Below are 15,202 nucleotides of genomic sequence, written 5' to 3'. Positions count from 1 at the left end.
TTTCAATGGAGAGAGAAGAAGACATACAACAACAACAACACCAACAACTGAAGAAGACTGAAGAACAAGAAGAAAAGTTGGATCAACAACAACAACAACAACAACAACAACAACAACAAAAAGATGAAAAACAGCAGCAGAAACAACATCATCAAACCAATCAACAATGGTATCAAAAAGAGCATTCAAACTTGCAGGTACTTTTGAAAAACATTAAATATAAAATGTTCTTTTATGAACATTATGATATTCTTTTATAATTAAAAATGTTCTTTTATATTATTAATAATGTTCTTTTATTATATATAGAATGTTCTTTTATAAACAATAGAAAGTTTTTAATTTTGCAGGAGTATACTCTGATGATAAGAGAAGCAATCGAGAGAATTGCTAATGAGTTTGTGAATCTCTCAAATGTGTTAAAAATGGGTGAGAGGTTTCACAACACCTCACTTGAGCAAGAAAACACATTGTTCAATGTATCTGCTATGTGGGCAAGGTGTTCTGGTTGCAAAATGCCTGGTGCTGAATTCCATAGCAGTACACCTATGCAAAAGGTGGATGGAGGTTCACTGTTGAGTCAAGACGTTGAATTTTTTGCTTCTGATTGGTTTGGTGACATTATAGACAATGTTGTTAAGAGTGCAAAATTTCAAGTAATCCATGGTCAAGATGCTTACACAGATAATCAACCAAGAGAAGAACCACATGACTCCTCCACCTTTTAATCCATTAATCTTTATGGAGACTATCCCCATATCTATTATACCTGAAAGTGACAAGGAAGGTTGTGATCTTAGCCTAAAGCTTAGGTTCACTCCAACACCCCTGCCATCCAGTGAGCCAACATTTGAAGATATAGATTATTATAAAGTTTTCACGGAGATACTGTTTGAGTGCAATGCAGTAGACATGGTTTGTAGTAAGGACAAAGTTGGTTCTGATAAGAAAGGGTAACTAATCTTCAACAAATTGATTTATGTACTTGAGTTATTTATATTTTTCATTTGGATTGTAATACTTGATTATGAAATTGTTATATGTTAATGAATGTTCTTCAATTTATAGTATGTGTTCTTTATGTATGAATGTGATGTTCTTTAATTTAAAGAGTATGTTCTTTAATTGTGAATATATTGTTCTTTTAATGTAAGTGTAATGTTCTTTCTTAATAGTGTATAAATGTAATGTTCTTATATCATAAATATAATGTTCTTTTAATCCATTAATACTTTTATTGAGTGTTTCAAGGGTAGATGAAGTACACAAAGCATATGAAGAGGGAAAAAAGGAAGATGAAATGGAGATTGATGGAAAAAATAAGAAAGATGATTTTTTAAATAAAGATCAAGACAAGGAAGAAGATGGAATAAAATGCTGAACAAAAAGAGCAAAGGTAACATTACCTGCTGATGTTCTTTTTTACTACTAGTGATGTTCGTTTACCTTCTATTGAATGTTCTTTTTCTTATTTTGATTTGGTGTAATGTTCATTTATATTTATCTAACCTTATTTAATATTTAACAACACAGTGAGCTAAAAGAAAAGATGGATAAAGAAAAGGATGGTCTGGTGAAGGAAAAAGAGGAGGGTCCTTTTCAAGAAAAATTGGGTGAATAAAAGAATGAAAGGTATAAATTTAACAGATGTTCTTTATTATTTTGTCTGATGTTCTTTTATTTTCGAGGGAAAGTTGTTTAGTTTATTTAGATATTGTATATGCTTAATTAGTGATGATGTTCTTTTATTGTTAGTGAGATGCTCTTTTATATTATAATTATGTTCTTTTTAGTAAATGCAAATGTACATTTTCAGTGATACACCTAAGACTCCAAAAAGAGCAAAAAGGTTAGCAGCTGTGTACAAGTCACCATACCTTGCAAAATATTCTCATTTAATAGAGGACCCCAATGCAATCCATAAATGTTTTATTGGAATATGCATATTCTGATGATGAAGAACTTGTTCCAACGTAAGTTATCAACTCTTTTTTCTTAGTGTACTATATTATATACTAATATTGTTTATTATATTATTGATTATATATTCTTGTTGAATTTGTCAGTGAAATACTCTACGAGGATGGTCACACCATGATTACTAGAGAAATGATTAAAAGATTAGGGAGTAATGAGCACATCGACTACGAGATAGTAGATGCTTGGGCTTTAATTTTGACCAAAAAAAGTTTCAGGGAAAAAGAGGAGAATTTTTTTCCCAAACAATGCTAATGTAAGTAGTCTTGTTGCTTTAATTTGTTTTGATATAATATTTTTGTATGTATTATTATTGATGTTTTTTTCTTTTAATATACATATCCTTTCTTCTAATACTTAATATTCTTTCTTCTAATACTAATGCACTTTTATTCTCTAGAACACACTATGTCAGGATGATGCTTACAAAGATGATAGCCAAGAGGTTACAGAAGAGAAGAGACTTGCAAATTTTATTGAAACACTCGACTATTGGCTAATTGATTGTGAGATAGAGTCAGTTAAAGGTGTCCGATTGGTATGTACTCAATTCTATATAATGTTGTTTTTTTCTTATTTAGAATCCTTTTATAAGTTAGTAATGTTCTTTATTTTAGTCCACATGTTCTATCTTCTAATAATTGATGTTCTTTATCTAAAAACTAATGTTATTTTTTTATTCTATGATGTCAGTTCTTTTTCCCTGTGTACGTTAATGTAAATGATGCAAGCTTACATTCATACGTTATGGTTATCAACACCAAGGCAAAATCAGTTGAAATCATAGACAACAAACCACTTGTAGAGGGTGTTGAATTCTCTTCAAAGTACTATGATTGGCCTGAAAAGATGGTAAGATGTAAATAAATTTAAATTCATTCCATTACTTTTTTTCCCATAACTAATGTATCAAATATTTTTTTTATTAATTATGTTGATCATTTACAATTGAATGCCTTTGCTTTATGGTGTAAAAAGAAAGACCTCAAGATATATGAGAAAATGAACAACTATAACGTGAATTTGTTAACTATGCCTTGGAGAACACTTGAGAACGATGTAGATTGTGGGGTGTACACAATGAGGCACATGGAGACCTATTATGGTAAATGGAAATGAGAATGTGGGTTAAAGGCTGACAGTGTAAGATATGTTCTTTTATTCTTGCATAATGTTCTTTTAAATATGTTTAATGTTCTTTTTATTAGATCTAATGTCCCTTTTTGCTGATGTGATTTTCTTTTTTGTTTTATAGTTTGATGCTCTAAAGAAGCTAAGGATATATTATAGCAATGAAATCCTTACAAGTAGAGTAAACAAGAACAGATTTGAAGTGAATGACAATGCTGAAGTATGGTTTGATTACAAGTTTTGAACAATTTTTATATAATGCTAATGTTTTATTTTGAAATAGTAACTTGTACTTTTTATTTTGAACAATCATGTACTTGTTACTTTGGAACATATGTACATTTTGAAGTATATGATCTTTCAACATATATAGATGTAATTTAGTTTTGTTATTAAATTTATGTTATTGAAATAAAAAAAGCAATCAAGTTAAATAATATATAAAATGAAATATTCAAAGTAATGATATTAATTCCAAAAAATCTATTACAATTATAGTAATCCAAGTTTAGAACAAATTAAATTCAATGAAAAATTCAAAAAGGGGTGACATTTACTCCAAAATAATCATCCGGCTCGAAATACTCTATTGAACCACCATATTCAGACGAATGTGCAATAATATTTCTCAAAGGTACAATCAATGCTTCCTAAAAGGAAAATAGAATTTAAAAGAACGTCAGACATAGAGTAAAAGAACATTAAGTAATTAAAAAGAACATTGATGTAACTAAAATGAACATCAAGAATTTATAAAAGGAAATTAAAGATTTTAAAAAGAATATTAAGTAGGTATAAAAAACATTAAGAATGTATAAAGGAACATTCATGATTTATAAAGAACATTAAGTATGTATAAAAGAACATTCAAGATTTAAAAGGAGCTCAAATACCTTAATTGTAGACTGAGCCTTTTGTTTCATTTTTGAAGCTCCTTTTGAACTCTTTTTTTTTTCCAGGACTTGATCTTTTGTCCTTTCAACTTGTTGCATATTTTTTCTTGTGTGCTTTTAAGCCTAGTATTTCTTTATCCTTTCTTCCTTCTCTTTATCGGGTCTTTCACTTCTTGTTGATTTTCATTCACAACTTCACTTTCAGCAGGTTTTTCAATTGGAACTTGCTCCAACAAATTACCACCTTCTTGATTCTCAACAACTTCACCTTCTTGATTCTCAACAGATTCTTGCACAACATTTTCATCATCTTGTTTCAATAACAAATTAATCCTATTTGTACACTCATCAATAGACTCCTCAATAACATTTCGAGTCCTCGTATCATATTGCGCACGATCAACAATACGTATGAAGGTCCTAATGTTATGTAACCTCCAAACATTCGGAGGAGTAATACCTTCATGAGCCACATCATTATCATCAATCCTAGCGCACATTGCACCTTTTGTCCATCTCTTCACAATATATCTCGATGGAATGTAGGTGATATTGTTCAAATGTAAAACACGAAGGGAATGCTTACAAAGTAGCCCAACTTCACCAAAATACTTACAAGTGCAATCAACTGTAACCATGGACTCATCAAAAGCAACAATATGCTTTATTAAATCCTTCTTAGGATGACCAACATGATATTCATATAGAGGAGGCTGCATTGCAATAACATTAGCAATGCAAGGTACACCACTAATGAAATTATCTTCAAACATTAGGTACAATGCAATAGTGTAAATCTTTCTTGCATGCTCCAATAACCCAATATCGGCCCAAACTAAATGATGATTAACAGTGATACTATTATAGTCATGATTGCCTTCTTTACCCCTCCACTCATCAACAACCTCAATGAAAGAGTTATAAAAATCACAAAGACCATGAGTAATATGAAGCCTACGTGAAACGGACTTGTTTGTTGTTTCACTCCTTTAAGAAGACAAAATACCTCCACTAAAGTAGTCCTTAGAATACGCAGGGCACCACATCTCTCTAATGTTATACAGATTCATAATCCATTTGTTGTCTTGGCATTGAAACTTGTCCAGCATGCTGAAAATGAAAAAGTACATAATGTCAATAAAAAGAACATACTATTACTTTGTAAAGAACATATAAAAAAATAAAAGAACATTATAAATTAAAACAATTGTTAAAAAGAATGAAATATTTAAAAAAAAAAAGAATTTTACATCTTTATAGAAAGAACATTAGTTCATAATAATAAAAACATTCAATTCATTAAAAAGGAACAAAATTTAGAAATTAAGAGGACATCAGTACATTAAAAAAAGAACATAATGTAAAACAAAAAAGAACATCAATATATATATATATATATAATAAAAATAATAAATAAAAAAAAAACATGACATAGAAATATAATAATACCTTGACCAATAATGTTCAAACTCTGCAACTGTATCAGTATACTTCAGCACAATATCAAAAAGGTCAGTAAACCCTTCTTTTTGTCTGAGTCCTTTGATGTTTTTCTTCGCATTCTCATTGATATGCCAAGTACATAACCGATGACGACTATTGGGAAATACTATCCTAATTGCTTTAGCCATTGCCATAGCTTGATCAGTCATTATTGTAACTGGATGTTTGTCTCCCATGGATCTCAAAAATGTATTGAATAACCACACAAAGGACTCCCACGTTTCATTAATCAAAAACCCAACACCAAACATAACGTTGTTATTATGATGATTCATGCCCACAAATGGACCACATATCATAGCATATTTGTTTGTACGATATGTAGTATCATGAACCAACAAATCTCCAAAAGCATCATAATCAACTTTCATCCGATTATCACGAAAAAAGAAAGACTGCAAATGACCCTCTTCATCGACATCAAAATCATAATAAAAGTCATACTCATTGGACTTTCGATGCTTGAAATAAATGAGTAGTTGCTTTGTATCACAGCCATCAAACTTTGATCTCTTCTTAGAACCTAAAACATTATATGCATCACTATAAAGAAACCCAAGATTGACCTCCCCACCTACTTGATTCTTTAAAACACAGATTGCATTTGCCACGCTAATACCATTTTCAATTAGACTATTAAGCATTCCAACTTGTTCCTCAGAAACCTGTAACATAATAATGTTCTTTTAATTAATATATGATGTTCATTATGAAATAATAAAATGTTCTTTACTATCAATAAATCAGTTATCATGTTCTTTTTAAAAACATGTAATGTACAGTATGAAATACTACAATGTTCTTTTTACTTTGAATTAATCTGATATTTTCACGTAATCAATTATACATATAATTATGACATAATGATCACATACCTTCCTATGTGACCTAATCATATGCCTCTTTGAAATCGGAACTCTACTATGATTATGTACCATATGATGTTTAGCCACAATAAACAATCCAGATTCCTTGTCAACATCAAACTGAATGAAAGCTTTACATCCTGTTCGAAAGTCTCTTTTCTGGTAAACTTTAGGTTCTTCGCCAAACTTCTTCACTCTCTTAAAACCTTCATAACAGCAAGTAATTGTACGTTTTCGAATGGTCACTCCATCTGCCCTACGCTCTAGCTTCGCTTTTCGGGTACCAAATCCGTGTTTGAATGAATAATTGTTATACAACTCATAGGCTTCTAGATCAGACTTGACTTTTTTATAAAGTAATTCGGATTCCTTATCTTCTGTGAAACCTGTATCACAAATGTATTCAATAAAAGAGCATTATATAAAATTAGCAGCACATATAGACAAATCAAAAGAACATACGATCAAATGAAAAGAACATGATCTAATATAAAAAGAACATGATATGTAAAAGAACATAAGATCAACATAAAACAATAAAGAACATTAGTTTTTATTAAATGAACATACGACGTTAACAAAAGAACATATAGTACATACAATATATACATTGATTTCAGTGCAAATAAAAATTACAACAAGCATAACAATAAATCAAAACGAAGTTCATCATCAACATTAGACATAAATCAAACAATTAAAATATAAAAATCACAAATAAAAAGTAAATTATTCTTCAATTAATATAATTTATCAAAATAGAATGTAAAAAAATAAAATCAAACAATTAAAATATAAAAATCACAAATAATCAGCAGCATTACCTTCATCGCTGTTCACGAAGACTTCAGATTCTTCTCCATCATCGTCATTATCAATGCCATCATTCTCTTTAGTAAATTCATTGACAAATCTTGCATCAGAATAATGTCAAAATTTGGATTGATAAGACAAGAAAATTGTTGAAAATCTCTCGGTAACGATCTCTGTAATTGCTCTGTTTTCTCTCTCTCTCTCTCTCTCTCTCTCTCTCTCTCTCTCTAAAAAATTGAATAGAATATATTTCTCTCTAGAATTACTGTAATACCAAATTTGGGGAAGAATTTTGATTCTGGAAGTTTTATAAAAGGAAGGATCAAATTGATTGCATATTTATAAGGATGGAAAGGTTTGAAAATTAGGAGGGAGAGTTTTCAATTAAATATATATATGTATATATATGTATATATATATATATATGTATATATATATATATATGTATATATATATATATATATTATTTTTTTTTATTTTTTTTTATATCAAAAGGGGAAGATGGTGAGAGATATGATGGAGGTGTACCATGCACATGGTACACCTCCCCCTACCATACTATTTTCATTAATGTAGTCTGGGTCAGCAGGGGATTATATGCGCTCCATTGTGAACAGGTTTGTATCAAAACAGAACTATATATAATAGGTACGGAATTATTTTTTGGGAAATTCTCAATGGTAGCCTTCAACTATTGTTTTTTCTCAATGGTAGCCAGTATTTTTTTTTATTCTCATTGGTACACAACTATTTCTTATTTTAAAAAAAAAAAAAAACAAAACAAAACAAAATATACCCCAACAAAGAAATACCCCAAAACCCCACAAATACCAATTTCTTCATCCTAACAAACCTCCGCCATTGTTTGAGGTGGTGCCGTGATAATGGTGGTGTTGCCATGTTGTTATTGAATTATGGTTCATTCTGTGTTTTTTTTGTTTTCGTGGCTTCGTTAGGGGTGTTATTCATGGGTAGTGGACTAGTGGTTTTTATAGGTTGGGAGTTTCTGGGGTGGGTATTTGGTGAGTATCCAATTTCGTGGTGGGTGGTCGGTCACCCACGAAAACCCCACCAACACAAAACACCCCCACGAAATTGGCCACCCACTAAAACATCCACCAAAGAAATCAAGGTGTTAATTTTTGATGGGAGAGAATAATTAAGAGTATCAAGACTATGGCGTTAATCTTTGAAAGAGAATATCAAGCCTTAAATTAGGACTTTGGGGATAAAAATGATGATGGGTAATTGTGGTTTGGATAATTGGATGGATGATAAAGTTAACCTTGGTTTAGAGTAATGTTAGATTTAACAGAATTTTTAAAAGAAAACATTAATAAGGTCATAGCTGAGAAATTTTAAAAGTATAGGACTACAAAGATAAACGGAAAAAAAAAATGGCTACCAATGAGAAAAAGCAATAGTTGAAGGCTACCATTGAGAATTTTTTTTTTTTTTTTTTGGTGTAGAGAAACTCACAAAGGTTTAGTAGCTGAGATTTGGTCTTGGGTAGCACCCGTAGAATATTTTTTTTTAAGCTTGATGACATCCATTAATAGGAGTTTAATTAATATCATGTATTTGTACCCAACATACCTGTTGATATATGAAAAGGAAACAAATTCAATGTTTTAACCCATATTTTATACGTAAATATATAGATACCACATGAAACCCATGTGATGCATGATTTTTTTTTTACTTTTTAAAACATATTTTTGGTATTTATGTGATAAAATTTGTTTGTTTTATGTTTAGATAAAATTCTTAATCTCAAAAGATAATATTTTATATTAAATTTTTTTTTTTAACACAAGAAGGGAAATATATTAACCAACATCCATTTCCGCTAGCTTTTGAATGCCATCCGAAAACGGATCAAAACGCACAAGTTCAACACAGTCCGCAAGGCACGATCTAGTAAGTAAATGTGCCACAACATTACCCCCTCTCTTAACATGAATGAAAGAAATTGAAAGCAGGCAACAGATTAACAATACGACTAATATAAGCAAAAACATAGCTAAGCCCTTCCTGTTTTTTGTTGATTTTCTGGATCACATCCAAAGCATTGCTCTCCATCCACACGTTTGAATAACCAAAACGAATTTCCAATTCCAAACCAAAGAGGACAGCAACAGCCTCTGCAACCAACGGATCCCAAGCACCAGCAAAGCTTCTTGATCCCGTGAACATCAGCTTACCATTCGAGTCTCTGGCCGCCACACCGAACCCCGTTATGCCAGAGTTTAAAATCGCAGCATCCGAATTCAGTTTAATCACTCCTACAGGTGGCTTCACCCAGGCACATGGTGACAACGTACACTTGGGAACCCCTCCAAACACACGGCTTGAATAAAGATTATGCTCCTCAGTATATTTAACCAAGCCTGCTGCCAGAATTCTGGGATCATGACATTCATTCGCAAGCAGCGTAGCTTTGCAGCAGAACAACACATGTGATAGGGACTCCACAAGTTCTGAGCAGTGCTGGCAACGAGGATCAGCTGTGATGTGACGACGGTGAAGCTCCTTATTTACAGCCATGGAATTCGAATACACTCGCCAGATAAAATGTTTTAGCTTTGGTGGACACGCCATATTCCAAATTCTCTTCCATGTCATCTCCTCCAAACCCATTCCCGACTCACCGTACCCAAGAATGCCCAGCCAATATGCAGTACGAATAGAAAAGACCCCATCCTTCGTTAGGCCCTAAAATTGAATGTCGTCCTGAGCACGAGAGTGTAATGGGATTGACTGAATATGGGGCACATCTTGAGGTTGCATATACCGAGAGACACAGTCTAAGTCCCAAGAGCCTGAAGAGGTATCAATCATCTCTGCTACTGTTAGATCCGGGTCAAAGAGACCATTGGGGGTAGGAGACGGAACCACAAACCGATCACCAACAGGAAGCCATCTGTCATTCCACGCTGAAATCTTCAGCCCATTACCAACTCGCCAACATAATCCCTCTAGCAGGAGGGCTTTTGCCCCCCAAATGCTCCGCCATGTATAACTCGGGTCAAAACCTCTTCTCGCCTCAAGGAAATTATTGTTTTTAAAGTAGCAAGCCTTGAGTACACGATGTAACAGTGAGTCTCCCCCATGCAAGATTCTCCACCCTTGTTTTGCCAAAAGAGCTTGATTAAACACCTTTAAGTTGCGGAATCCCATACCTCCTTTCGCCTTTGGATGACATAAAAAATCCCAAGACTTCCAATGTATTTTCCTCTCAACTCCATTACCCTACCAGATTCTAGCCAGGATAGAATGTATTTCATCTAATAGGTTGTCAGGAATTTTGAAAACCCCCATTAAGTAAGTCAGGATCGCCTGTGCTACAGCTTTTATAAGAATTTCTTTCCCCGGCTTAGAGAGCAATTTTTCCTTCCAACCCTGCAGCTTCTTCCATATTCTTTCCTTAAGCCCTGCAAAAACCGCTTTTTTCGATTTCCCAATAACAGTAGGGATTCCCAGATACTTCTCATGTCTGTCCACTTCCTTCACCCCCAACAGTTCACAGATATTTCTTCTAACATCACTGGCAAGCCGTATACTGAAAGAAGCCTCTGATTTCTGCAGATTATTTTTTGTCCCAAAGCTTGCTCATAAACCTTAATGATGTCTGCAATTTTTGAACACTCGACAGAATTTGCACGGGCAAATAAAATGCTGTCATATGCAAAAAAGAGGTAAGAAATCCGAGGAGCGCCATTACAAATTTTTGCTCCATGGATAATATTATCAGTAGTAGCTTTTGTTAATAAACCCGAAAAAGCATTGGCAACCATGAGAAATAAATAGGGAGACATAGGATCCCCTTGACGAAGACCCCGTTGTGGAACAATATTTCCGACCATCTCTCCATTAATCTTCACGGTAAAATTATAGCAAGACAAGCACTCTAAAATTTTGTCACACCACCTACTGTTAAAACCCAACTTCAACATGACTTTATAAAAGAAACCCCATTCAACTCGATCATAAGCTTTCATCATATCAAGTTTTAAAGCCATAGTCCCATGTCTGCCTTCCCCCCTTCTCTTCATTGCATGGAAAATCTCGAAAGCCACCAAAGCATTATCTGTGATAAGCCTACCCGGAACAAAGGCACTTTGTTCAGGAGAAATGACATTCTGAAGAAATGGTTTCATACGGTTTGAAAGCATTTTAGAGATAATTTTGTACACGACATTACATAAACTAATTGGTCGAAATTCAGTGATCTTGCCGGGCTCATGACACTTCGAGATAAGAACAATGCAAGTTTTGCTTATATCCGAAATATCAATATTACCGAACCACCAATTAGTGATAAAACTAACAACGTCGTCACCAATAATATGCCAAAATTTTTGGTAAAAGAGAGCATGCATACCGTCAACCCCCGGAGCTTTGTTAGGGTGCATATCAAATAAAGCAATACGGATCTCCTCAGCTTCAGGCTCTCTATTGAGACTGCTATTCATTTCCTCTGTCACTCTGTGTTGAATCCCTGCAAGGGCAGCCTCTGTATTATTCACCCCATCAGATGTAAAAATCACAGAAAAATAATCTGTGATTATCTGCTGTACCCCCGCTTCCTCCTGAATCCATTGCCCAGCACTGTTCTCTAAACCTGCTATGTGATTCTTCTTCTTCCGAGCACTCGCCTTATGGTGAAAATATGAGGTGTTTTTATCACCATCCCGAAGCTCATTAGTTCTTGCCCTTATATGCCAATATGATTCTTCAAGGAGCTGGAGTTCATCTAGTTCTTCTGAGATAGCTCTGCAAAGTTCAATGGTGGGATTATCCATTACCCCTTGCTGAGCCTCCTGTAATCTCTCTTCGGCATTCCTGATCTTCTTTTTCACGTTGCCAAACGTATTCCATGCCCACTTGCTTAATGAATCAGCACACATGGCAATCTTTTCCTGGACAGAATTACTAGCACAATGATTCCATGCTTCCCTCACCACTTCAGCACAATCTGGACTTGAAAACCAATACTTCTCAAACCTGAAAATTCTCTTTTCTTTTTGTTCCTCTCCCCCATCCCAGCTTGCAACAAAATAGGAGCATGATCAGATCTCTTAACATTGATCAGATAATGTGTTACCTCATAATCCGGGAACAAAGTACACCATTGATCACACGCAATGAATCTGTCAAGGCGCTCCCTTTCACACAAAATCTCATTAAAATCTCCAAATAATACAATTGGAGTCTGTGTGTTTTCCCGAAGACTTCTGATAAGTTGCCAAGTTTTCTGTTTATTCTCCTTCTCAAGCCATCCATACACACCTACTGCCCTCCATTGAGCAATATTATTACTATTCAAATGTCAACTGCAATATGGTTAGCAGAAAACGACACAGTGCTAACCTTCATATCCCTCCACCATAACCCCAATCCGCCTGCTAAGCCATTACTGCTGACACACATGCCCTCTGTAAATCCACATTTGTTCCGAACCGCCTCCAAACGACCAGCATCTATTTTTATCTCCATAATGAAGACAATGTTTGGCAAAATACTCCAACACCGCTCCCTGGGGGAGCTAACTGTACAGGGGTTGCCGATCCCCCAACAGTTCCAACTTAGGATTTTCATTGTTCTTCACAGGGTGGCTTGTGAACCACCTCCGTTACTTTCAACATTTGGGTTTCAATCCCTGGACCAACACATAATCTACTTCTCTTAGCAGACTCATCAGCACATATTTCTCCCTGATCATCCAACTCCATCTCCTCCAATGTCTTCCTCTTATCTCCCACGGCCTCATTTTCTGACTCCCTCCTCTCATTTTGCTCCCTCCCCCATCTAGCCATCCTTTTCCACCTCTTCTTTTTGTTTATTTCATCTCCACTTTTCCCAGCTAACCCCTCCTGCCCACACAGCAACCCACTATCATCCCCCACCTTGTGCCCCTCACCCTCGGTTTCAACTTCCCCCATCCCCCCATGTATACTGCTTCCCACTACTCTCTCCTCCATACATTCACTATCCTCACTACTCTCCATCACATCATGATTAACACTATCATACTTTAATTGTTTCGGCTTAAGCCTCATAGTATCATTATTACCATCAGGTGTCGGTGACGAAGGCCAAACCTGTTTCTTCAAGCCTTAAAAATGGATGTCACCAGAGTACTCCTCTTCTAATAATGGGTTTGAAGTGGTTGACTTATGAACAAACACGATAGGCTTCGTGGCTGACAGCCTGTTTATCTCTTCTTTCTTCAGAAGCGAACCCTTTCTTGGTGACGCACGGAGCCATAAACCCCATTGTTTTCCCTCTGTATTGTTCTCCTCCTCTTCAGCAAAACAATCCTTTTCTGTGTGACCAAGATGTCCACAATGGAAGCAAAAAATAGGAAGTCTTTCATATTTTAGATATATAGTCAATATCACCCCACTTCTATTCTTAATTTTTTGAATTTGACGGAGGGGTTTCGTGACATCCACCATAACTCTAGCCCTCCTTGATTTCTCCCACCCAAACGCATCATTCTCCACCTCGATCACCACTCTAATTTTCTCAGCAATCCTCCTGACATCAGCATTCGATCTGCTATCAAATGGGAGGTTGTATAGGCAAACCCAAAACGGACAGTATTTAAATACTATCGATTCCGGTTGTTCATGCCCTATGGATTCTTGTAGAAGAATTAGATTATTGTCGAAATGCCATGGAGCACCATTCAAGACCTTCTCCTTATCTCTCCAATGGAAAAACTGAATAATAAAGAGGTTGTTTTCGATTTTCCTGAAGACTGCCCCCTTCGCTAACGCCCATACCTATTTGAGCGTGTTTTGAAGCGCTTCGAAATTGTATGATCGTATAGTGAGAACCTTCCCAACCAACGCAAGGGCTACATTCTCAGGTTGTTCTTTGCCCTCCTCTAACCCTAACTCTGCAACCTCTTTCTCCTCCTCCGTGATACACAATTGAGACCATTTATCTGCTAACTCTTCAGCCATATATCCCGATGAACAGGACGCTAACCCCAATTAGAGGATTACCACTCGAAATTAGCAAGACGAAACTCGAAGTTCTATTCGCCAGAGCCCTAGCAAACAGAGAGTACGAGACTTTTTAATCTGAAATTTAATTTTGCTACCATTTTATATTTTATATTTTATATTTAATTAATTTAAACTTTAAAATTTCATTTGCCAATTTTGCTAATATGGCATTTGAATTAATTAATTCTAAAAGAAATTACAAATCTCTTATTTAATTGGCTATATCTAAAATTTATAATCCTACCTGGCACGTTAAATTTTTTTTATCCTACGTGGTTCTCTAAAAACTCGGGAGAAAACTCTCCTTTATAGAGCGATGCCCAGATTGTTGATAAAATTTTAAATAAACTTTATGGCTTGAATGTTAAAAACGGTCATATAATTCCTTTTGATAATGCATGATATTTAGACATACGATATCATATCGCTTAGTTATATCATATCATATCACTAATAAATAAAGCCGGTCTTGCAGCCAAGCCACGAGACAGCGACACTTGGCATTCCAGTTTTTCGCCAAGTGTCGCGCCACGTAAGAGATAAATAGGTTTTATTTGTAACACATATGATGCTAAGTAAACGGTTTTTGGATAGATTTTTTAAGATAAAATTGTTGTATAGAGTTTTATTATCGATAGAATTCTAATACTTCATATATACAAAATTATTAATCATAACTTTTAATAAAAATCCTATAACTCAATTCTATTTAATTTCCATCATCAAATTCGTTTTAAATAGTTCTTTAAAATAAGATCCATTTATAATATATTTAATCACAAACTTTTATACATAGCTGGCCAAACCGTGTCACCAACTATTACAAGAGTTACTTCGTTAGTGCTATAGGGCCAGGTTACTTGGTCAGTGTTATACTGGTTACTTAATCAGTGTTATAGATAGGGGTTACTTAGTCAGTGTTAGAGGTTACTCAGTTAATATTACAGGGTTACTCGGTCAGTTTTATAGGGGTTACTTTGTCCGGCCAAATGGTGTGGCT

At 34.5% G+C, this 15,202-nt stretch overlaps 1 protein-coding gene across 1 annotated transcript; it reads right to left on the bottom strand.

Moving 5' to 3' along the window:
• Positions 1-4,135: 4,135 nt before the first annotated feature.
• On the bottom strand, positions 4,136-8,083 carry LOC110719719 (protein FAR1-RELATED SEQUENCE 7-like). The gene is made up of 6 exons (XM_021898708.1): positions 8,037-8,083; positions 7,195-7,283; positions 6,380-6,756; positions 5,451-6,169; positions 5,008-5,111; positions 4,136-4,836 (listed from the first exon to the last, which is right to left on the bottom strand). Exons 1-6 carry the CDS (start codon positions 8,081-8,083, stop codon positions 4,136-4,138), a joined length of 2,037 nt encoding a protein of 678 aa, XP_021754400.1.
• Between the last annotated feature and the right edge of the window lie 7,119 nt (positions 8,084-15,202).

Source organism: Chenopodium quinoa, unplaced genomic scaffold (assembly GCF_001683475.1).
Source record: "Chenopodium quinoa cultivar QQ74 unplaced genomic scaffold, ASM168347v1, whole genome shotgun sequence".
In the NCBI taxonomy this organism is placed as follows: Eukaryota; Viridiplantae; Streptophyta; class Magnoliopsida; order Caryophyllales; family Amaranthaceae; genus Chenopodium; species Chenopodium quinoa.
The sequence above is the reverse complement of the archived record's forward strand: the minus strand, read 5'-3'. Positions and strand labels throughout refer to the sequence as shown.

What these genes read in the sequence shown, in the direction of transcription:
- LOC110719719 (XM_021898708.1), bottom strand. Translation starts at nt 8,083, where the DNA reads ATGGCAACACCACCATTATCACGGCACCACCTCAAACAATGGCGGAG. An exon ending in CACCTCAAACAATGGCGGAG is followed by an intron (nt 7,284 to 8,036) that starts GTTTGTTAGGAT and finishes TTCTGATGCAAG; the next exon opens with ATTTGTCAATGAATTTACTA. An exon ending in TAAGGACTACTTTAGTGGAG is followed by an intron (nt 4,837 to 5,007) that starts GTATTTTGTCTT and finishes ATCATCATTTAG; the next exon opens with TTTGGGCCGATATTGGGTTA.